General features: G+C 42.9%; 1 protein-coding gene across 7 annotated transcripts in view; it reads left to right on the top strand.

The window, feature by feature from the left end:
- The window catches only part of numb (NUMB endocytic adaptor protein), a 65,923-nt gene that overhangs the window by 12,609 nt on the left and 29,248 nt on the right, over nt 1-24,066 (top strand). For all 7 annotated transcript variants that reach the window (XM_083997655.1, XM_083997654.1, XM_083997653.1 and 4 more), the window contains exon 2: nt 23,168-23,304. In XM_083997655.1, the coding sequence (XP_083853781.1) occupies nt 23,179-23,304 (126 nt within the window). In that variant the 5' untranslated portion in view covers nt 23,168-23,178. The remainder of the gene's footprint in view (nt 1-23,167; nt 23,305-24,066) is intronic.

Below are 24,066 nucleotides of genomic sequence, written 5' to 3'. Positions count from 1 at the left end.
TTTTTGACCTTTCTGTCATTTGCACAGCGCTGGGAAGATGCACAAATGAAAGTGGCAAAATTTACAAAATAAAATGACTGGAAGTATAAATTAGACAAAACATGTGTGTGTGTCACTTACTGCGTCTCTTAGCTGAAAACCAACCTTGCAAGATCATAGCCAAAGACCCGGTGTCCCGGCTCTTGTTTCGCCCCGTAACCCATAATCTCTTGTTTATGACAGAATAAACTACACAAATATACACATCGTAACATCGTATATGATATATAACGTTATCTACTACCGCTCTATTGATTGATTTCTCACAGGCTTCGTTGTAAACAAATGCACATGGCCGAGAGGAGGGTTAGCAAAACAGCAGAAAAGTGACCAGACTTGCATTTCCTCTTTAGAAACCCTATATTGGCCAAAATAGCAAATACAAGTGCCTTATTATAACAAGTGAGTGTGTATAAGTGTAAAATGATTGAGTATGAGTGGGTGAGCATGTACAGATTCACCTGGAGTATGATCCAATGATAACATGCAGGATTTCATTCATCTACTTTTTAAAATCCATTTCACACTGTCACCTCTCTTGTATGTCTCCGTCACATCTGTGTGCTTGTCGCGACTCCTGGTGTGTTTTTGTTGTCTGGGCATATCTGAACGACACGTGCCGGCGTGTTCGGTTAAGTGTGTATGCTGCGACGCATCACAAAGTGTCAAGAGAGAGAGTGTGTGAGTGTGTGAGTGCAGTGTTTAAAAGCCTCAGCAGAAAGAAGGCGTTCTCCCCTGCAGCCATCTCTACTTCATGATTTGGAGAGGGGGTTGGGTGGGGAGCAGTGAGGAGTGACAGGCCTTCATCACTCAGCCGACACAGTGAACACACATACTGACACAGTTCCTCACTGCAGGGCTTTCCTCACCTCTTCCTCACTCAGATAGGCTGCCTGTGTGATGATCTTTTTGGCCACATTAATAAAACTCAAACCGACTTTTCAGGTTTTAACATTATCTATGATTTGTGAGACTATTTGCTGATTATTCGGCAACATGGGACTACAAATTATACATTATTTTCTCCATAGTTATACCTTTTATGTCTTTGTACCGGCCCCATGGGCACGGGCTCGGTTGCATCCTATGTGGTTGCATTGTGGCTAACCTAATGCTACTGAAAAATGTTTCTCTTGGTTTTATAATCTCTGTTTACCAAAAGTCGGGGTCATTATGGTGGTGATGACAAAAACAGTCGGCATTAAGTCATTCCACACAGTTTCCAGGAGCTACCACATATTCTAAAGGATCCTGCTCCCCACGCAACAACAACAACATCGGCAGCAGCAGCAACGACTTAACTTTCCCCCTCTGCAATAGCACCTCCACACTTATGACAGAAACATTATCCCCATGCAGTTTAATTTCTCCTGGAAATTGGCTCATAAGCTGCTCATTTTGGCGAGTACGTTGATTGGCTGTGATCATTTTTTCCTTCCTTTCTAGTTTTTCTTTTGATGCCTAAATTGACTTTGCGTTTTCTTTTTGAACAAGGGATCATTTTACAGTCATCAGCCATGTTTAATCAGTAAGCGGTGGTGATATTAGCCGACTATTTCCTTCTTTGCAGCCGTCGTCAGGTCAGTCAGTCGAGGGTCTTTTAAGAGGCAAAGTGGTTTTGCAGTTACCGCTGGGCAGACATCTCCTCTGGCAGTGTTTCCCCCAGAAAATGTGTTAGTTAAGGTGGTGTCTGTCCTGTGGGGGGGGGGGGCGCGAGCGGATTGATTGATTGGCGGGGGGGGGGGGGGGGGGTCGGTGCGCCGTATTAAGTTTCGCTTTCACCATGCGCGCTGCTGTTATGCATGTGCGCTTCTCTGTGGTGTGTAGAGCAGGGGTCTTCAACGTTTTCCAGGCCAAGGACCCCCAAACTGATGGAGAGATGGAGCGGGGACCCCCTACTTATATACAGTATATTGTATAAAATTGTGTTTTATATTTAACTGGTCCTGTAGTGCCATACAGGGCCGTTGTATAGGGGAGAAAGGTGATGATAATTCTAGGGGCCCAGCGCCCAGTAGGGCCCACAAAAACCCCAGTAGTCTAATCTTTGTATGACTGAATTATTCTGCATAAGACCCTGACTGATACTCATAGTAATGCTGCATTAGCATCAAAACAAAGTAGGCTAAATAAGAAATGATAATAGATACGTAAAAGTGGAAAAGTCAGGGGGCAGGGGCCCACTTTAGTATACTTTCAGGGGGCCCAGGATTCCTAGCAACGGCCCTGGTGCCATGTGTCACAACAGGTCACAACTACGCTCGTGGTAACTGAACGCTGCTACTACACCAATGAAAGAATTACTAAACCATAAAATGACAGAGAAAACAAAGCAGTGTTTCCCCTACTTTGTTTTTTTCTCTGGCTTTTTATGCATTTATTTTGAAAGGGCAGCTGGAGAGAGACGGGGACGCGGAGAGAAAGTGAGAGGGGGGATTGACACGCAGCGATGGGACTGTCGGAGGGTCGCTGCAGCGGCCGTGCTCTACCAAGACATATGACGCTCGCGACTCACCCCCAATCGTCAGCGCCGCGGTCACCGTGGCTGATTCTGAGAACTTTTACACCGGGCGCGCCGTGTCATGTCTCGGTTCCACGGAGCGTTTCAGTGACGGCCTGACGCTGCTGCATTGTTGCTGCGCTATGAGCAGACGTGGCGGCGCACGTTAATGTCACCGTCGTGTGTGTGTGCTGTGAATATCGCTACATTTTTATTTTTTTAAGACGTTAGTTTAGGCGGCAGCTCTTTGTTGTTAAGGCGGCCGCCTTAACAGGAAAGCGCTGCGGGAAACCCTGCCTCTGGGTCACCTAAACTCGAGGAAGAGAGAGGGAGGAGAGACCTATAACTTCTCAACATTAAATAAACACTCGACTTCAATGTAGAAGTAACCCTTTATCAGCATGTTAATGCTCACTGGAGCCTCATATGGTCACAAGTGAAACACAAACAGATTTTAATGTCACTGTTAGTTGTTTTCACTTCTATTTAATTAAAGTTAAAGTAATCTGGTTTAAACGTTTCCTTCAGCCCTGTTCGGATACTTTATTAAATCCCTGCCTTCCTCTGTGCTATTTTGTGCTCCTGATCACTTCATTGAGAAATAAAACAGTGGTTTTTAAAGGGGAACTATGCCAGTCCGGTCGCATTTCTGCTGTTTTGCTAACCCTCCTCTCGGTCATGTGCATTTGTTTACAACAAAGCGAGAAATCAATCAATAGAGCGGATAACGTTATATATCATGATGTTACAATGTGTATATTTGTGTAGTTTAATGTGTCATAAACAAGACATTACGGGTTAAAGGGCGTGTTTGTGTTGCGGTACCGCCGAGACAAGAGCTGGACCGGGTTGGAGGTTCTGATCTTGCAAGGTTTGTTTTCAGCCAAGGCAGAGAGCCTCCATTCATCACAATTACTCCAAAGCTGTTTAATTAAGGTAAAAATGTAGCATAGTTAAGCTAAAAATCCTGCACAGTTCCTCTTTAAACTGAAAAAGCATTTTATTTTATTTTACATCTTTGCATTGGGGCGGTAGCAGCCGGCGTGTGTCAGCAGTAATGACTGGGTTTTTCAGAAACCCAGCTATGGGCTGTCACTCGCCCCGCTGTGGTTAAATCAGAGATGACAGTGCTGCTGGTGCAGAGGAAGAGCTGAGTGTTAACTATGAGATCTCTTGACTTGTGATCGCTGAGGCCCCAGACCAAAACCAAACGACCGCACATTAAATTTGCCGACGACAGCCCTTCAGCACATCACCCGCCCGATGATGATAACATTATCTGTGGTATTTTATTTTTATCTCCTGAATCGGCAGGCAGCTCTGCAGGAAGTGCGCTCTGCTGCCTGCCTGTCTGTTTTCATGTCTCTGCCCTGCGTTACGACCGCCTCGGCTCACACTGCTACAACCAGACCTGTTTAGCTTGACAGAAACAGTGTGTCTGTCTGTGTTGGACATGATGTACCACAGCCTGAGTCACTCTTCTTCTTCTTTTTTTGGGGGGGTGAAACAGCCTGTGAGTCTGTGGTTCACTAACTCCTCAGATTGACTTGAGTATAAAAAAAGCAGCATGACTGGCTCAACTACTTTTTTTTTTTTTTTTTGTGGTTGATCGTAAAGTGAATGTTGACACATGGGACTCAAACCAAAGTTCATATCGGTCCTCTACCTACTCGCTAATCCACGCAGACCTTCTGGGCTCAGGTTCGCAAAGTTCACAAGGCCACAGATTCACAATAGGAGCACTTATCTTAGGAATGGTCAGATATCTGTTTTCAGTCAGCACTGGGGCTCTGCAGGATTAGTTTGCTGTTGTATACGACTTTCTTCACTGCCTCGAGTTTATAAACTGCAATCTTAGATCAGCATTCTTCCTCGACAGAGTCTCCGTAAATGTGCTAATGCTCGCCTTTTTTTAGTTGCGAGTCAACCATAAGTAGGATTTATAGATCATGTATTAACGGCGCTTTGCTGAGGCCTGGTGAATATGTAACACTGACTGTGTTTCCTCAGGTCAGTGCTAAAAAAAAACACAGTGTGTAGTATTCTGGCCTGATTTCTCCACCTTGCTTCACTCGTGAGAGCAGCAACCTTAATATTACGAAGCCTTTTTGACTCTATAATAATAATAATAATAACTTTGTTTATATTGCACCTTTTAAATCAAAAGTTTACAAAGTGCTTCACAAAACAATATAGAAGAGACAAGTCACAAATGCCATAAAACCATAAGAGGTGGACCGCTGAACCCAACAACAAATTGAAACCAGGAGGACTCGAATTAGAGTGCAGGATGCAGTTAAAATGAATAAAATGGGGATATAGTACATGATAAAAAAGAAAAGAAAAAAAGAATAAGACACAATAAGATAAGAAAAGAGTCGGCATCTATAGACTCTATAGTCGTCTGGCTCACATGTGCACAGGGTGTGTATTCCTCCTGAGCATACCTTTCATTAACATTTTTTCCCCTTTTTACAGCTGTATAGAATCTTTTCACTTATAATACAGAATCATGTAACAAAACAATATAAATACATGACTAATATATATATAAATGATAAGATCAAATAATAATAAATAGTAAAAACAGTAACATAAAATAAAATAAAAATAATAATATATAATTAAGAATAAATTAATAAATCCCCTCTGGATATATATTCTCTAAAGAAATGGTATGATGGTGTAAATGCGTCCGGTACCAGACCAAGAGTCCTAGGAGATAGATTCATTGTATTAAAAAAGCCATGACAGGTTTCCATCTTTGCATAAAGAATCTGAATCCATACATTACTGTATATGTAGGGGGATCTGGCTTTAACCACCTGATAGTTATGCATTTTAATGCGGCTGTGAGCAGCAGTATGTATTTTACACCTCTTCTTTCCATACCTTCAGGAATTGCACCTACTGTTATTATATCACAACATTGTGGTTTTGAGAGTGTGTGTTTACACTTGACAGGTGTGTGTTTATGCAAGTGTGTGTGCATGTGTCCACCTCTACTTGTGTGTTCTCCGTGCCGCCGTTGCGGCCGCTGTCCTTCCTGCACTCGGCGTGTGTTTTTAAATGTGAGTGATGTCAAGGGGAAAAAGTAAACATGGTTTCCATGAGTAGCTCTTTTGCTCCGAGGTTTACTCAAAGTTTCCAGTTTGCAGAGTTGACTTCAGAGTGGGGACAGTGTATTGTAGCTCAGTCTGAGTGATCGCCTGTGAGGCCTCTGTCCCAACAGTTTGCACGACACTGATGTCTCTTCTTCCCAACAAAGGAGATAGTGATTCTCCTCAATTGAAGAGAAAGGATCACACGGCTGTTTTAGGTCAGCAGCAGAGTCACAGCCACTTAATAAAGACATCTTCTCACGGCTGCTGCAACATGAGTGCATACTTTTTGTGTTCTCAGCCGCACTGTGCCGTGAAGAAGGACCAGGACTGATGGAGTCGGGTCGGTCGAGGCACTCAGCCGCCGCCGACTACTCTATCGTACCCCCTCCTAGCGAACCCTCTCCACGGCACGGCCACAGTGTTTACAGCTCTATTCATTTACTTGAAAGTCCACTCCATCAGGCGTGTACCATCTCCTCTGGCAAGAATTTCTGAAAACAATCACAAAAAAATACAGTTTTGGGGCAAAAGCAAAGACTGGAAATTTTAAGGAAGGCTTTCTCGGTGTTTCCTTGTAGGCCCGGTGGTAGAAACCATTATTGATTCTGCTTATCGATCCGATTCTTTATCGATTCCCGTGGATTTTCTGTGTGGAAAAAGTAGGCCTTACAGGTTTTCAGTGTCAACAACACACATTTTATTGAGTTATTATGAGTCTCTGAGCACTGAGCAAGATAGATACCTGCTTGAGAAGAGACTAATGTGCTAAAATAAATGAAAGTGTATATGTTAAAACAAATGTAAAACTGGTCTCTGGATCCTAGATCTCTTACAGTATTAAATTGGTGTGTGTGCGCCAGCGCCAGTGCAGGAGGCGGGGCTGGTGGGCCGCCACAGACTCGTTAATTAATGGGAAACAGTGACATCGTCGCTCGTGCTGATCGGCTCTCGCACGAACGTGACATCATTGTTTTGATGGGCATGCGATGAGCACGGCATCGATAAGGGAATCGTTAAGCACAAAAGCAAATGATGTCAATGGATTGAACCAACTGGAACTGGTTCTCGCTTCCCATCCCTAGTCCTGGAAAACTTGGAAAACCTGGAAAATGGTTGACCAATTTTCCTATCTTGGAAAACACATTGAAAATTTTAAAGAAAAAAAGGAAAATGTCCAGGAAAAGCTTCTATCCCACGGCCGCAGTCTCCTCTGCTGAGTGACAGATAGAGGAGCAGCAGAGAGTTATTGTGGGTGTGGTTTGAAAACAAAAACAACATGTTTGTGTTTGATAGATTTGTCAAAAATTCTAAGCATCTAAGAGATTATGTCATAGATAAGTTAGAGCCATAGACTGCACATCTTTAAATCATACTTCAGAGGAATAAACATAGAAACAAACTGGTTAAATGTACAAAATAAGCTACAGCTGTCACAAATAAGACTTCTCCAAAGCATGAATGGGACGGGGGATGATGTATTTACTAGTGCATGGCCTAATGACATGTGATGTCTGTCAGACTGTAGCAGCTGGAAATGTCCTGGAAAAGGATTTCAGGAAAAGAGTGGGCACCCAGTCCAGATTCTGGCCCGTCGGTTCAGGCTGTGAACCGGTGCCACGGGGCCACGCCTGAGGGGAGACGATACACTGACAGTGATTTGCCACTCCCTGGTGCCAGAGCACTGCCCCGGCCGTTTAAATGTGGCCTCAGCTGTTGCCCAAAGTGATGTGTGGCCCTCGGTGTTGAATGGCCTGCTGGCTGGTCGACTTGCCCCCCCCCCCCCCTTTAATACCACGCCTGGCTGCTCCTAGACACACAAACACTGGCATGACAACACACACACACACACACACACACACACAAACACAAAGACAGATAGAAGGATGTACGCACACAGTCTGAAGTGGCCGGAGAGGAGACTATAGCGACCCCGGTCTGGTCTGTGCAGCAGTCTGGGGCCTGTTTTTTTTTTTCTTCTTTCTTTTCTGTCTCACCCTAACCCTGGTCAGTCATGTGTGCTCAGGAAACGGGGGTCGTCATGACTTGCTGGGGGCAGGGAACAGATTGAAGGACTCTGAAATGATTCAGTGGCAGACAGACAGGGCTCGAGTGAGCGAGCGAGCAGCACAAACAGTAGCCAGCCAGCACTCCTGTTCCCATCATTTCCTTCCTTTTTGTGGAGTAACCACCCAGTTGTACCGAGTCCTCCTGGTCGTTTCTCTTCTCTGTGGCCCTTGTTCTGCCACTTAAACATTCGGACCTTCCTGAAATAGATGCTATTCACGTAGGGATGTCACGATTCTTGGTCTTGGTACGATTATTGTCAGAGAAATAATCACGGTATTAACTATTATCACGAATATTTTTGCATTAAATTACTTCACAACACTATGAATGTGTAAAATAAATCAAATCAGTCAAAATATAATTACATTAATACGTTTTTACACAAAATATTTTAAGTATTCTTAGCAATTATTAATCCCCCAGGGGAAGTGTGTGAAATATAAGTCATTAATTGTCATCTATACCAAATGTTTAAGTTTTAATTACAAACGACATGCTAACAAAATTTCTACCAATTCAATGTTACGTTATGTAAATGGTCCAGTATCTGTGCATGTACCTTTATTTTGGCGCACATCTGTCGATTTGGTTCCAACATAATCTTTTTTGGAAAGTGACGGTATTTAGGAATCTTTACGATTAATTAATTGTGAAAACGTAATCTTGACATCCCTATATTCACGAATAATTAAAAATACTGACTCATTGTCCTGCTGCACTATTTTGCAGTTGGATTGTGCAGAGTGGGTTGCAGCAGGTCAAGGCTGATCAGTTGGTTCATCTCTTAGATTTGCATCTATTGTTTCACCATGGGCGTCAGTCAGGTGATGTGTGTGTGTGTGTGTGTGTGTGTGTGTGTCTGAGTAGATACATGCTGTACCTATCAAATAAAGTGATTCTGACTATTTTGGGGACGTTGGTGGTGCTTAGTGTACAGATCATGGAAGCAGAGCGTGGTGTGCTGATCCAGGGCCCTTGTTTACTGACTGTGTCTCTTTCTATGTGTTACTGTACGTTTACATGTACAGCTAAGTCGAGTTCTGCTCATAGCTGGATTTGAGCATCTCATCGGACTTCTGTCCTTGTCCCAGTTTACATGCAACAGGTAAAATCGAATAATCGACAGTGTCCACCTCCACAACGTAGATGCCGATATGTGTCGTTTCAGCGAGTTAAAGGGGACATATTATGGAAGTATCACCTTTTGGAGCTCTTCAACATACATTTGGGTGTTTGTCTTGGACTGGGCGTGCCACTCAACAATTGAGCTATAGCCTATATGACTGGGGTCAGGTCGGACCACGGGCTTCCTTCCTCTTCTCACTGGTTGCACTGTGTGAAATTCACTCAGTCGGCGCTGACACTGCTTATGTTTTATTACCTTTGCCAGGTTGAGGCCGGCTTCTGTGCTCCACTTTGTGTCATCTTTACTGTTGTGAATATGTGCCCATGCATTGTCCAGTTTCAGTCCGATTAAGCGGAAGAAAGTCGCTTTCCAATCGCATTATCTGGGTGTTTTGGTCAGATTTGGAGAAGTCCGGTATTAGTCAGACGAACACGTTTACATGCACTTCAGTCGGATTAAGGAAATAATTTGTTTTTTTCAACTGTCATGTAAACGTACTGACTTGCAGCTGCCGCTTCTCTCTGTGCTGCTTATTTTCTGTTCAGCCTTTTGAGTTCAATTACAGTAATTGGCTGTGATGACGGCAGGTGTGATGCTAGTTGGGAGGTCATTTCATCTGTATCACAAAAAAAATCCTCAAAATAAGACTTGCACTGCATGACGCCCTTAAAATGCCATTCACGTTGACAGCACCTGAGATCGTGGCTCTGCAGAGGAAGTCTGTGGTTATTTCTGTGGTTATTTCTGAGGTTTGATTCTCATGGGAAAGACAGATTTATGAACAGGAAAAGACTCAGAGCAGATATTAGTGCCACAGAAATACACTTTTATAGAGAGTGGGGGTGAAGTCTGTGCAGCTTCCTTTGGTACAGAGTAGACAGCATGCTTTTACTGGAAATATACTATAAGTATTGACATTAACTCAATTTGGGCCAAACTGCGACACAGTAATTAAATCTGTACTGATTCATGTGACCCAGAATATCACATTGAGGGGTTGGCATTAATAAAAGGAGCTGCAGGACGCCCAATCTCACATTGTTCTCTTGTACTTGAACATGAATGTCGATATCTGACTGTAATTAAATCAATCGCAGCCCTGAGCAATAGCTTTACGTGTTTCCAATTCCAGCTGTTGACGGTTTTATTGAATTTGTCGTGTAGATATTGGTAGTTAACGCAGAGAGAGGATAGTTTCAAACTGAGTTTCCGCCATAAACTCATAAACCTGAATTCCAGCAGGCGGATGGTCCCGACCTTTGACCTCTAATCTCACAGCCACAGTTTGTCCTGCCTGTTTTAGTTTTTCACAGCGTGGTGCGATGTCCACAACACTTTCATCCAGATGTTCTCCTTTTTGTCTCTCTTTCTTTCTTTTTTTTGCCCTTCTCTTTACATAAGCATGCCAAGCCACAAACCAGGGCCTGGAAAATTGGATTATACCACCGTTACAGCATTTTAAAAGTTCTTCCTTCATATGGCCGTTTAGGAAGCTACGGCCGAGTATTAGGGCCACATTGAGAAAACATTTTTCACAGACTTTGAGAATAAAGTCATAGTTTTATGAGAAAAAAAGTTATATTACGAGGAAAAAAGTCATAATATTATGACAATAAAGTCATAATTGTATGATAAAAAAGTAATTGTATTTTAACCTGTTGTTTTAGAGGAGAAAAGTTGTTAAAACGAAGGCTGAAGGCATTTCGTTAAGTTGTAGGACTACTTCAGTATAGGTTTCACAAACAAGGAGTTACCTAATAGTTTGGCACATCAGCATCACATAGCCATCAGTATCAGGACAAATATGCAAGAAAATTAATCTATTCTGCAGAAAGAACCAGAACAGCCAACCGTATCCACTTAACGGTACAATTACGACTTTTTTCTCGTAAATTTACGACTTTATTCTCATAAAAGCGCCACCTTTTTCCCTTTTTTTCTCTTAATATGATGACTTTATCCTTGTAATATTATGACTTTATTCTTAAAGTCCATGAAAATGTTTTTTTCTCAATATGGCCCTAATACTCGGTCAGAACAGAAGTCCTATCGGGGACGGAGGTGATGGGCCGGCCACTAGGCGTGCTTTACATTACGGATGGCTGGCCTTATTGATTGAGGCCGTCCTTTCACATTGTTGCTCTCAAACTATAAACTCAGACTCAACAAAGAAGACATGGAGGAATTCCCCAAACAGTAGCAGTATAAAATAGGATGAAGGGTATCGGCTGGCACAGTGGTGGGACAACTCATGAAAGGAGGAGACAGTGGGGCCTTTCTCTCTTCAATCGCTGCCCATTCTCTCTCTTTCTCTCACGCTCACCAGCTCTCCTTGCTTCGCCCTCCCTCCTTTCCATCCCTCCCTCCCTCCCTCTCTCCATCTCTTCTGTGAAACCCAACCGCTGTACTCATCCCTAGGATCCTTCTGCAAGGATTAATCAGTTTTCCATTCCTGGAGAGATTATTCAAATACTGTTACATCTACAGCCAGCAGCAGGAGCAGTGCTCCCTCCTTCCTTCCCTCCCTCCCTTCGTCCTTCTCTCCTTCCTTCCCTCCTTCCCAGGCGGCAGCAGTAACAAGAGCGGAGGGAAAAGTCTTGTTCGTTCTCTCTGTTTCTGCAGTTTTGTTTTATACGAGTGACAGCGGAAAAAATAAAAGGCTTCCAGTACCAGTTCGATCTGGTACGAGTTCACGGGTAGGAAGTTACGGGGTTTGACTGCCGTTCTAGTGCATTTTCACGGGTAACAGGTCGGAAAAACACGAGTTATGGGTTGCTGGAACGCTACAAAGTTGTAAGTTGTGACTTGAAGTTGTGACTTACGGGTTCAAAAGCCTGCCTAACCCTAACCCGGCATAACTTCTCAACCGGCACAGAATTAACAGTTAAAATGGTAAATATGGCTCAACAAAAACGGAAAGTCGTGTCGGCAGTACATTACTTTACACAAAAGTAGTTAAACAAGAGAACTGTTGTTGTCATTAATGAACCTTTGGGCTGTTTTTAACAGATGCATTGTTTCATGTTTCATTTTTCATTTTCACATGTTTGTTTTCACTCACTCAAACGCCACACCACTGGTAGAGCATCATGTTTCCAATTGACATGGCCCGCCAAGGGTATATAGTACCATGAGTACCGGATATAAAAAAGCAAAAAGCAGGTATCGACGTATTTTTTGTGTGTTGGCATCGACTTGGTAGCGACGTATCGGTGTAGTATTGTAACAACACCAGTCCTGACTGTGTTTGTCTCAGCTGCATTTCTGCCTTTACACTTTACCACCGTGGTCGACTGTGTGTGTGTTTTTGTGTCTTTTGTCTGTAACTGTCAAGCGAGAATGATGATGATGGTGATATTGCATGTTAGGGGTCTTTGGAGCGCTCCAGTTTCTTTTTTGTCCTTCGCTGTGTGTGCGAACTCACAGCGAGTATAAACGGGCCTTGTGTAATTGTCCTCATTAGTGCTAGTAAGAGAGCAGCCAGAGATCCTCACGGCACCAGACTATAGGAGCTGTGACAGCTCCAACAGGGTTCAGATCCTGCTTCCCTACACCAAAGCCTTCACTCTCCCTCCCTCTCCCCTTCTCTCACCAGCCTCTCTCTCCCCACTCCCCGTCGATGCCTCTCTGTCCTCCATTCACCCACCCTTTTTTTAGTTTTAGTTTCCGGTTCCCTCGTCTAAAAGTCAATACGTTTTTTGAATGGGATTTTGGTAAAACACCTCAAATTAGGGCTGTGGTTAACAGAAGCTTAAGTGAGTTTCAGGTTTTGTTCTACGACATAAAACACGACGTCAGTGAATACCCTACTGGTGAATTTTGAAGCCTTTCCGTGTTGTGAAAAGGGCGGTTGCTAACAAGTTGCTCAATACGACTACAAACCCTGTTGTGGACATGAAACGTCAGGCCTGACTGTTCTTATGTATGTTATTTTATGTTATTTAGTAAAAAGTAAAAACACTCCGATTTCCACATTATACAATGTTTTTAAAATAAAGCGGCCGAAATCAGTGGAAAGCTTAGTGGTGGTGACGTCAAAACTTGTGTAGTAGTCCGTTAAAGCCTAACGTTAGCTTTTTACTTCTGGCGATCGCATCTAAGCTTCAAATACGGTATAAAATATGAAGATTATCTCGCTGAACAAAACTTGTAAGTATCATAAACTTGTGTTAGCCACAGAGCAATGCAAAAATCCCATTCACTTTCTTTTCCGGGAGCCAGCGCGATGCTAAACTTCTCGGTTTTGATGCCGGCCCTGACTCAACTCTTTTGTTTTATTTTGGATGGTGTAAAAGCAGACCCTTATGCCTTTTTGACATGATGTATAAAAAACATGTTTTAGTGCTGAGTGGAACACAGAATCTATTTCTGATCCATGACTATTATAGCTTTTGTGCTTTAAAAAACCCATAATTTCTGTCGGCTCTTGTTTAGTTTGGTGTAAGTGGATAAACACAGGTGTACTTATCTCACACTGGGATATTTATTGTTAACAGAAAAGTCTTACCTTTTGGAAAACGTCAGTAAGGATCAGGCTTAAGTGGAGCTTGCTGTTTCTGTTGTGGTTTAAAATAAAAAAGGAGAAGAGTCTGTTGTTGAAGAGGCAGATAAATAAATCTATGGCAGTGACTTCAATAGACCGAATGCAGGGCAAAAACAAAACATTACATGCTGCCTAAAGACTGAAACTCTATTTTTTTTTCTCTACTCCCCTCAGTGGGAATTCAATGGTTTGTGTTGTTGTTGCTTCATAGAGCGAAATTTCGAAGTGACACCATTTATATTGAGCTGTTTTTGTGTCTGCTTCACATGAAAGCAAGTAGGTAACACAGTTGCTGTAAATGCCTCAGAAGATCATAAACTCTGATGTATTTGCCAGTCGGAAGTTATTACTGTCTGCTTTTACTGCGGGTTGGAGTCGCATCCTTAAGGACATAAAGTTGCGTTGAGTTTTAGTTTGTTAATCTGGTTTGAATAAAAAAACAACAACCTTTTTGAAGACGTGCTGGAATAGAAACAAAAACCAAAGGGAAACTGTGGTAATCCATTTTTACCGCAGCCCTTTCAGCGTCTTCAGCTCTCCTGTTCCTCCTCGCTCCGTCGTCGTAACCTCTGACTCTTTTCCACCCTAATTATTTCACCTCCCTCCGTCCCGCCTCCCACTTACCTCGACTTTCCCCTCTCCCCTTCACCTGTCGCCTTGCCTCCGTCTCGGTCTCCCGCCTTGCCTCCCTCCTTTGCTTTTTTTCCTCCCTCTGGATCACAGCCAAAAAAAAGAAAAAAAAAAAACCTGAGGCTAAACCCACCTCACATGACCCAACTCCCACACACCCACACCAGCAGCACTCTGCACCAGGCACACACTGCCAGACTTTCCCCCTCACTGCTCATTCTGCGCTCTGCTCCCTCCGGGCTCCATCCCTGTCACTGCGCACCTTCCTGCCAAAACCACACACACACACACACACACACACTGGTGGTAATGCAGATTTCATATACAATCCCCAATGTTTAAAGAGGAACTATGCAAGTCCGGTCACTTTTCTGCTGTTTTGCTAACCCTCCTTTTGGCCATGTGCATTTGTTTACAACGAAGCCGGCGAGAAATCAGTCAGTAGAGCGGTACATAATGTTATATATCATATACGATGTGTATATTTGTTTAGTCTTATCTGCCATTAAAGGGATACTTCACCCAAAATCCCTAATTAACCAATTTTCTACTCACCGTCATGCCAAGGAAGGGTTTGGAGAACTTTGATAACTCCGAAAGTTCTCCAAACCCTTCCTTGGCATGACGGTGAGTAGAAAATTGGTGATCGATTTTGGGTGAAGTATCCCTTTAAACAAGAGATTACAGGTTACAGGGTGTGTTTTAGTTACGGTGCCGCAGAGACGAGAGCTGCGACACCTGGTCAGACGCTAGTGATTTTACAAGGTTGGTTTTCAGCCAAGAGATGCTAGGTGGAAGACAGAGAGCCTCCATTCTCCCTGGAACAAGTTACAAGTAATTTATCACAATAACCATCACAATTACTCCAAAGCCGTCGATTAAGGTAAAAATGTAGCATAGTTCCTCTTTAACGTGCAGGATAATGAACATGTGTTCAGCCTGAGTTTTGACCTACTAGTTTGCTTTCACAGGTTAATCCCTGCTTGTCGATGCTGACACACTCTGCTGCTAGAGCTCAGTGCACCTCGCTGTCATACATTTTACTTTGCCATAGACCCACCGTAGCATTATACTGTTATCTGCTGAACAAAACAAGTTTTTACTCTTTTGGATCATTGTAAGAGTTTGACAAAATAATATCGCCCCTCAGCATTAGAGTTGATACTAAAAAGTCTACAGTCATTAATAAAAAACCCTCTCATAACAACACAAAGTGTCAACCAGGGTTAATTAATCCCAAATTTGAAGTCAGATGATCTGTCCAATAGTAATTCACATTGATCGACCTGGTGAACACAAGGTAGCCAGAGAGAAGTGTGGTGATTAATGCGTGGTGTTCTCCTTTGTGTCCGAGCTCTCAAAGTTAGAAGAAGTGAAAGGTTTAATTACTGAGCAGTGGGGATTTGTCCTTCCTGTGTCAAGTCCAGTCGGGGCAAAAGTGATTAAAAAAGGATGAAAACCTTCAGTAGAGGCTCTGATGTTGGATGTCGACCCCTCGGAGATGAAAATAGGAACATGTTCTTTGGGATTTCTGGTTTTCTAATAGTGCTTGTTCACAAATTTGGCAACGCTGCCCACATCACATCACTGCTAATGGTTACACACATGTTGTACAATCGCTCCTCAGGTGCATATGCTTGGCTGAGCGCTAACATTTCGCCATTACATACACAAACACAGCGAAATGTGTGCTTCTTTTTTTTGTTTGTTTTCCCACGCACTGGAATATCTGAGCGTTTCATTTGCATTCCTGCTGCCTCCTTGTTTTGTATCTCTTAGACACTGCAACAGTCAGGAGAGAGGAGGAGAAGGTGTGTGTGTTTGTGTGTGGGATGTAAGCTGGCAGTAGCATGTTAACTCATTGAGTGCCGCGCTCCTTTCCAAAGTTTTAGTCAAGTGTACCGGCAATTTAGACCATTTTTGACTTTTTATGTAGAGCCACAGTGTATTCTATATTATTGCCACCAACACATACTGTGGCTCAATTGAAAGGTTTACCTTAATGCTTCAAGTGGCCACAAACCGTTTGTTTCTACGTGCCTCTGTTCCTGAGAAAAGTCAAGCTAAACATGGCTGGGTTTCACCAAAATCCCTCCTTTTTTTCTAGAAAAGGAGATAGAGCGTCTTTTATGAAAGGTGCGCTGTTTGTGTCTGTCGCTCTTCTGACACTCGCATTTCTGGATCAAAGGGCTCGTATAAGATAAATATATACAACAGTTGTTGTTCTATTCACAAAACCACCATCGGGGGCGGGGGGGGCGCCACTAAACAACAATAACACAGACGCACCGTGCCGTGTCACAGCTTCTCCCCGCGGAGCGTGAGGGTCTGTCGGCCACCGCGGCTCGGGAAGACCGGTCCCGCCGGTGGTCGCGGTCCTTCTGTGGTTCGGGTCGGTGATGCCGGTCTGCTTTGGCCCAGAGACCATCAGATTTTACCGCGGGAGGACTTTGGGGAGGACACGGTGTTGCTCCAGATGAAGACCGGGCGGACTGTCGGCTGAGAGCTTCCTGGTTCAGCTCCGAGCAGCTTGAGCAGCTGGAGCAGCAGCGCGGGTGAGAGCAGAGCAGCTGCGCTGCAGCAGCTGCTGCATCTGCATGCAGAACTCGTTTGCAGAAGCCGAGTTATGATAAAAACTTCCAGATCATGAGCTGTCATGTGACTTTGATCGTCATCTATTTCAGTTCTCCTCGTCGTAGAGTCCCCAAATTTACATATAATGTGTATTAAAGTGTCTATTTTCATAATTTAAAAAAAAAGCAAAAAACGTAAAATTACGTTTTCGGCACTCAACGCATGGGAACGAAAAACGAGAAATTACGTGGTTGGCACTCAATGAGTTAAGTGGTTTAGAAGGTGAGTTTTTAGTAAGGTGCTGTGAGATCTGGCAAAAAAAATACCTACGAGGCAGTAATGGGCCTCCATCGGTCAATGAGATGGAAAAAAAAATACAATTTTTCATGTGTCTAATGGTCTCGTACCTCTGTCTGTCCTTGGAATAGATTCTGCAAATTGAAATCTCTTGCCAGGAAATGTCCTTTTTCAAAATTAGTCATGAAGAACAGGTTTCAGTCATGTTTTCGGTGTCAGACGAGGACGTCACCTTGGGCTCCGAAGTTGTGATTGGCCTCCTTCCATTTTACAGACTTAAGATAAATCAACTAACAACAAATCTTTGCAGCTCCAGATTAACTACTCCATCTGGTTGTTATCTGCAGAAAATGTGTGGTCGTCAAATTGGCAACACAGCTGTTTCAAATTTGAATAAAAGATGCCTTGTTTTCAACAACACTGCCTACTTAAGAATACAACATCACAGTTTCGTTCCTCGACACCGCAAACACAACACACCACTTGAGTTTAAAAAAAAAAAAAAAAAAAAACACCAGCCGTCGCTGTTGATTTATCTCAAAAATGTGTCTAAAAACACAAACACTGGGCGGTTCAAGGTGACAAATGCTGACTCCTCACGCACGACACATTGGAAACAAACGCTGTTGTTTGTTGCACCAAAGACGAGGCGCTGGAGAGCAGGCAAATCTGTTTTCGTCGTGCTCCTCCTCTTCACTCTGCAGGCTGGATTCATGCAGCCTGTCACTGGCACTGCAGTGAGCCCAAACATGATATGACCTAAATAAACGAGTGTGTTAGGGGAAAGAGAGAGGGAGAGAGAAAGAGAGGGAGCGAGGGATGAAGCAATATTTTTTTCCCTCTCACTCAGCCGTCTTGTTTTCAAACACTTCAGCCGACTGCAGGATACAACTTTCACATGGTTGTGTGTCCAGTCGAATGCGTATTAGTGTACAAGTTCATTTTTTCTATACACACTCACACACACACCAGAGTCAGACTGGGTGTGTTTCAGCGTGTGTGCATGATTCGGAAAGGCTGTTCAGCTGTTATTACACCAGAGGTTTCCAAGCACTTGTTAGACGTTTTCTCTGTCATTGTAAATTTTTACATCTTTACCCACAGTAGCTACAGCTCAGAGGAGGGAGAGGGTGGGGGGTCACAGTTGTCTTTCTGAAGCCTAAAGCCTATGTTTTTCTTATTCTTTTGAAAACAATCTCCCTAAACACGGCATTGTTTCAAGAAATATCTGCGTACACATGGATCCACTGAAAACTCTAAACATTATAAGTGGATTAAATGTTGACTGGGAGTCGTGTCAGTGCGAATATGACGATCGATTATGACTTCACGGACACGATTCAGCTGCAGTGTCCGGGGGACCTGACAGTAGTCTGCTGTTGTTGTCATGTTACGTCCATAGACATCTAGTCTTCGGTGTCTACATGAAAACGCTGGGGCGGCGTTTTCAGATTTTCTCACTCTGAAAACGATGTATCCGTCTGGGCGGAACGACAGAAATATAAAATACTTAAAGAGACTACAAGGACTTTCGGAAAGCGGAAGTGTTTTCACACTACATTTCCCATGAGCCTCTGTGTGCATGGTGAAATTCTTGGACCGGCGCAAGACGAACGAAAGCGAAAACATTTGCCAAGAATGTTTTCATTCATCAAGAATAAAAGTCGGAGGTTTGGAGACGATCAGATACCGTCATAGTTCTGACCATAAACGATGCCAACTCGCGATCCGGCGGCGTTATTCCCATGACCTGCTGGGCAGCGTCCGGGAAACCGAAACTAGTAAATGCTGTGCGAGTCGACCACTAAATAATAATATCAAGAACTATAAAGACAAAACGATATATTTATAGAAAATGGATCCATTAACAAGTGTGGGTAACGTAGATTCATCCACAATAATATGAGACTCTTTTATAACCAATAGCAAACTCTTCTAGGTTTCTTTGATTCATTAAATCTGTATTGGTGTGGACGGGCTCTGAGAAAGATGCAGTCAGTCGTCGCCACGGGAGCAGTTGGCCGGGGCCACGCAGTCGTTCAGTTTCCATTACAGGATTTGTGGGAAAAATGGTGACAAATATCCACCAACCTTTAGCCAAAGTCTCCACTTGAATTATTTTGGCTTGTGACTTTCCAGCTTGGCCACAGCAGTGCAGCGCTCATTTGGCCGAGTGACTGGCCATCATTTAAAGTCATAATTAGTTTATAAAAATGCAGTTGTGCTTGTAAAAAAAAAAAAAAAAGAGTCCAAACAGCAGGTTTCTTTGTGTCGTTTGTTGGCTGCACACTTGGAGCGTTTGAGGAGCAGAAGTATGCTGCTGAATTCAGACGGTCCACTCATGGTCCAGTTCTTTTTTAGTATGTTGTGTGTGTGACTGTGTGTGTGTGTGTTTCAGTGTTTCAGTGGCCTGGTCAGGAGTCAAAGCTTCATTGTGTGTTTCCCACAGAGCCGCAGCCTGGCATGGACAGATAAGACAGCCTCACCTCAAACACACTTTCTACCCCCAGCCATTACCGGCTCACAGGACAGGTTTCATTATGCAAACAGACAGCTCGGTCCTGTGAGTGTGTGTGTGTAGTTAAGTAGGTGCATATGTGTGTCTGTGTGTGTGTGTGTGTGTGTGTCTACGCTGCTACGTTGCTGCTAGTTCTTATGTGGACAGTCAGTTCTCCTGGATTAAAGACCTTTAATCCTGGCAGATCCTCATCAGCTCAGAAGTTAGTGGGTGCAACTAGTTAGTGGAGGAGTTTTCTCTTCTCTGCTCACGTGTTCATCATCATCATCATCATCAGTCAGACTGAGCTGCATGGCTGAACAACTCCCGCTCCCCAGTTATCGGTTGCTGTGGGAGACATAAGCCAGGCTCTTTTTTTTTATGATGGATGCACCTCTCAGGCCTCGTTTGGATCAGCAACTTTTAATTGGGTCTGTGCTTCTCGGTGCCTCCCAAGGCCACGAAGACATGAAGACATGCACGTACTGCTTTGTTTAAAGAGGAGCATTTAGCTACATTTGTTGTGCCTACGTAGCCTCAACACCAAGAAATAGAAACTAGAGCTGCAACAATAATAGATTATTAAATTAATCGTCAACTATTTTGATAATTGAACAATCGGTTTGGGTAGTTTTTAAAGAAAAAAAGTCAAAATTCTCTGATTTCAGCTTCTTAAATGTGAATACTTCTGGTTTCTTTGTTCCTTCATGACAGTAAACTGAGTATCTCATTGGTTTGTGGACAAAACAAGACATTTGAGGACGTCATTGTGTGGTTTGGGAAACACTGATTGACATTTTTCAACATTTTTTAACATTTTATTGACCAAACAACTAATTGATAATGAAAATAATGGTTAGTTGCAGCCCTAATAGAAACCACTGCAGCATTTCCCCGTCTACATTGATTTTTTTGTGGTGACCCGTCATAATATCAACATTGACCACCACACATTGATTTTCTATCGTTCCTTACTATTTCAAACAGGAGAAATCTTACTTCATTGTGCAGTGCATTGATTTGCGCAGCCCCTCCTTTGCCGCACTCTCTCTATCTCACACACACACACACACACATGAAAACAAACACACTGACAACACACCCATCTGAATAGCCCCTCCTCTCTGTACACACTCAAATCAAAACATGATCATGAGTAGGAGGAGGAGGAAGAGGAGGAGGGATTGTTGTTGGCTTTTCCCCTCGGAGAGGACGCCTACAGTTCCATCGCTGCTGGTCAACATCCACATGGTTGTGCAAGAGGAGATAACATTAATGTTAATGAGTTAACCACATTAGTTGGTATGAATATAGGATTCATCCAGAGGAAGCACAAAGACAGTCTGAAGCCTTGTCCACACGAAAACGGAGCTTCACCCTAAACGATCCCCTTCTTGTTCGTTTTGAAAAAAAAATCTCCGTAAACATCACGGTATTATGATTATCACAATTATTATGCATTAATTAATTTCACAACACTATTAATTACTCATTATATACTCAATATATTTCAAGTAGCCTATCTTTTAATATAGGACCAAGGGGAAATGTTTGAACTATTAAGGTCATTGTCATCTACCAAATGTTTATGTTGATTTTAATCATTTTTTTAAATTATAAATTACCCGCAAACATTTAAATTCGTACCAATTAATTGTTACGTTATGTAAATTGACATTAATGTAATTTAACCCAGTTCCCCCTGCATTTATCTTAACGTTGGCGTACAAAGTTACACACGTGGTTGTTGTGTAGCTTTGTTTTTGTTCGTGCAAGTTGCGCTGATCTGCCGATACGGTTCTGACAAAATCTTTTTTGGAAAGTGACGGTATTTAGGAACCTCTACAATTAATTAATGGCGGTTAATTGTGAAAACAAGTAATTGTGACATCCCTAGTAACGCGGATTCATTAAATCCATATTCATGTGGACGGGCTCTGAAGCAGAGGGATCAGAGGAATCCAGAAACTTAAGGGCTGAAGCCAAACAGTCCAATCACTGTGATTAGCTGTCCAATTAATTTGTTTTGAATATTATATTTCCCTGCTTTAGCCGTTACTGAGAGGGTCAGGAAGGGAAAGCTCCAGCTAATGAAGAGATGCAGGAGAGAGGCAGGAGGAGGAGGAGGAGGAGGAGGAGAGCAGCCAACATGCTGCTGCTGCTGCTGTGGGAGAGCCAGCCAGGGCAGAAGCAACAGGTGAGATCGACAGCAAACAGAGATGGAGCTGTAGTTATTCCTCACTTATTTAGCCGTCACAAAGAATTTGGCAACTCATCTCACCTGGGAGTTTTCAATCTGCCTCACTGTCTGCTCCAGTTTTTTAAGTGGTATATAAAAAATAAAAAAAAATGTCCAAATAAATAAATAAATAAATCATGAACCATATTGCTGGAGAATGTTTTTTTTACGCACGGATCATCATTAATGTCCAGATCATACGCCTGGTCAACTGTGCTGTACGTTTTATTTCCCCACCGTCGATTGAGTTAACTGTCCGGAGATATTAACTGAATATGTTGGAGGATCAAGAATGTGGAAAGTTCAATGAAGTGGATTGCAATTTGCTGTGAAATTACAACGCTGCTGCTGCTGCAATAAACGGTTAAAAAAAAAAAAAAAAGCATCAGCAGACTTCCCTCGGTTTCCTCCGTTCCCTTTTATTCGGGCTCGACTTGAACACAACGCGACAGTGACTCAGGCTTCAAGTCTTTTTGTTCCTCCCTGCTTGTGAGAGACAACGGCTCACTGTGTCGTTGAGCACTGATGTCTGTGTTTTAAAGCGTCTTCTCTTTAACAGGACGGATGAAAGAAGTTGTCTAACATTGTAGTTCAGCACAATCACACCAGTTTCTTATCCCTTCATCAAACACAGGAAGTTGGCTAATGTCTGTGCTGACATACTCTATTGATTGCGCATGAACCAGTACATTTCCCACAGTTGAACACCTTTTTTTTTTATTTTATTAACATGCTTCACAGTTGCTTCCAGTTGTTCTTGTTGTTGTATTTGTCATGTGAACTGATGGGGACTGATTTTTCTCTGGGTTTAAAGAGGAACTGTCTAAATGCGGTCGCTTTTCCTGTGTGTTGCCAACCCTCCTTCTGGCCATGTGCATTTGTTTACAACGAAGCCTGCCAGAAATCAATCAAGAGAGCATTAGAAAACGTTATTATACCACACATGGTGTTACGATGTGTATATTTGTGTCGTTTAATCTGTCATGAACAAGAGATTACGGGTTACGTGGTGTGTTTGGGTCTAATTGTGCCGCAGAGACGAGAGCTGGGACACCGGGTCGGAGGCTCTGATCTTGCAAAGTTGGGCTGTCAGATCAAACTTTGCTATTCAGACAGAATTCAAATTATTTTCAAAGTGAGAAAATCCGATCGGATCAACTGTGAACCCACTATGATATTTCAATTTCCCTCTTTGAAGTTTTATATTGAGTTGATAAAGCTTAAGTGTGTTGCAAATGTTACATAACAGATTTGGTTGGAATGCCCTTTAGTGGACACAGGACGTAATAATAAGCTGGTATGGGTGTATATAATGAGCTAAAAAAAGAAATTAAACATTTGAATATAATTTGAATATTTAACATAATAAGCTTTAGAAATTTGAATCTGATTTGGGGGGAAGATTGACAGGCCTCTGTTCTCCCTGTAACAAGTTACAAGTCTTTAAACCATCACAATTTCTCTGAAGCTGTTTAATTAAGGTAAAACTGTAAAAGCTACAAATCCTGCATAGTTCCTCTTTAACACAGTGTCTCTTCTCTCCGCTCACAGGGAGCTCAGCAATGAATAAGCTACGGCAGAGCTTCCGCCGGAAGAAAGACGTCTACGTACCGGAGTCGAGTCGGCCGCACCAGTGGCAGACGGACGAGGAGGCGGTCCGCAGCGGCAAATGCAGCTTTGCAGTCAAGGTGAACCCCACACCCCTCCTCTTCTTCCACCACCCTAACCACCATTAACACCCACCCCCCCCTGCACTTTCCTACATAAATAAACCCACCTGCATGCACAGTGTCTTAGATATACATTACACAAACTCACAGAGTGGAGCGCTGATACTTCAGAGAAACGTACATGTTGCCCGGCTCCCTGAAGGCGCTACGTGTGATTAATCACAAGCATTCAGAGGAGTGTGAGCACAGCTTTTTATCTAGGTTGCAAGATTATCTGCTTTAGCTTTCCAAACCTGTGGGATGTGTGTGTGTGTGTGTGTGTATGTGTGTGTGCACGCTCTATTGATTTCTGGACTTGAATTATCGAGTCGAATTTAAAAATATGTCCATTGCACCTGACGACAAATAAGAAGTGAAGTCACGGCGCAGTTGGATATAGGGTGAAACGATAACTCAAGGCAATTTTACCTGAATCGAAGCTTCGTTTAATTAATTACACTCGCAATATATCAATTCAATTCAATTCAAACAGCTTTATTGGCATGAATAGACAGAAATGTGTTGTTGCCAAAGCATTTTACAAAATATTTACATACATATTACAATATTACCGTACAATTCATATTCAGTATGGTACAATACAATTTGATATAAATCCATGCATTTTCAGATGTTATAGTGAGTCCCTCAGGCTGTGGTAGGCAGATACACATTTAGCTGCAAGAGGAGCTACTGTCCCTTCACCTTGCAGAACTGACACTTTCTCCTCTGGGGTTAACA

The sequence above is a fragment of the Trachurus trachurus genome (genome assembly GCF_905171665.1).
Source record: "Trachurus trachurus genome assembly, chromosome: 22".
NCBI classification, from domain to species: Eukaryota; Metazoa; Chordata; class Actinopteri; order Carangiformes; family Carangidae; genus Trachurus; species Trachurus trachurus.
This window is presented reverse-complemented; position numbering and strand designations above follow the sequence as displayed.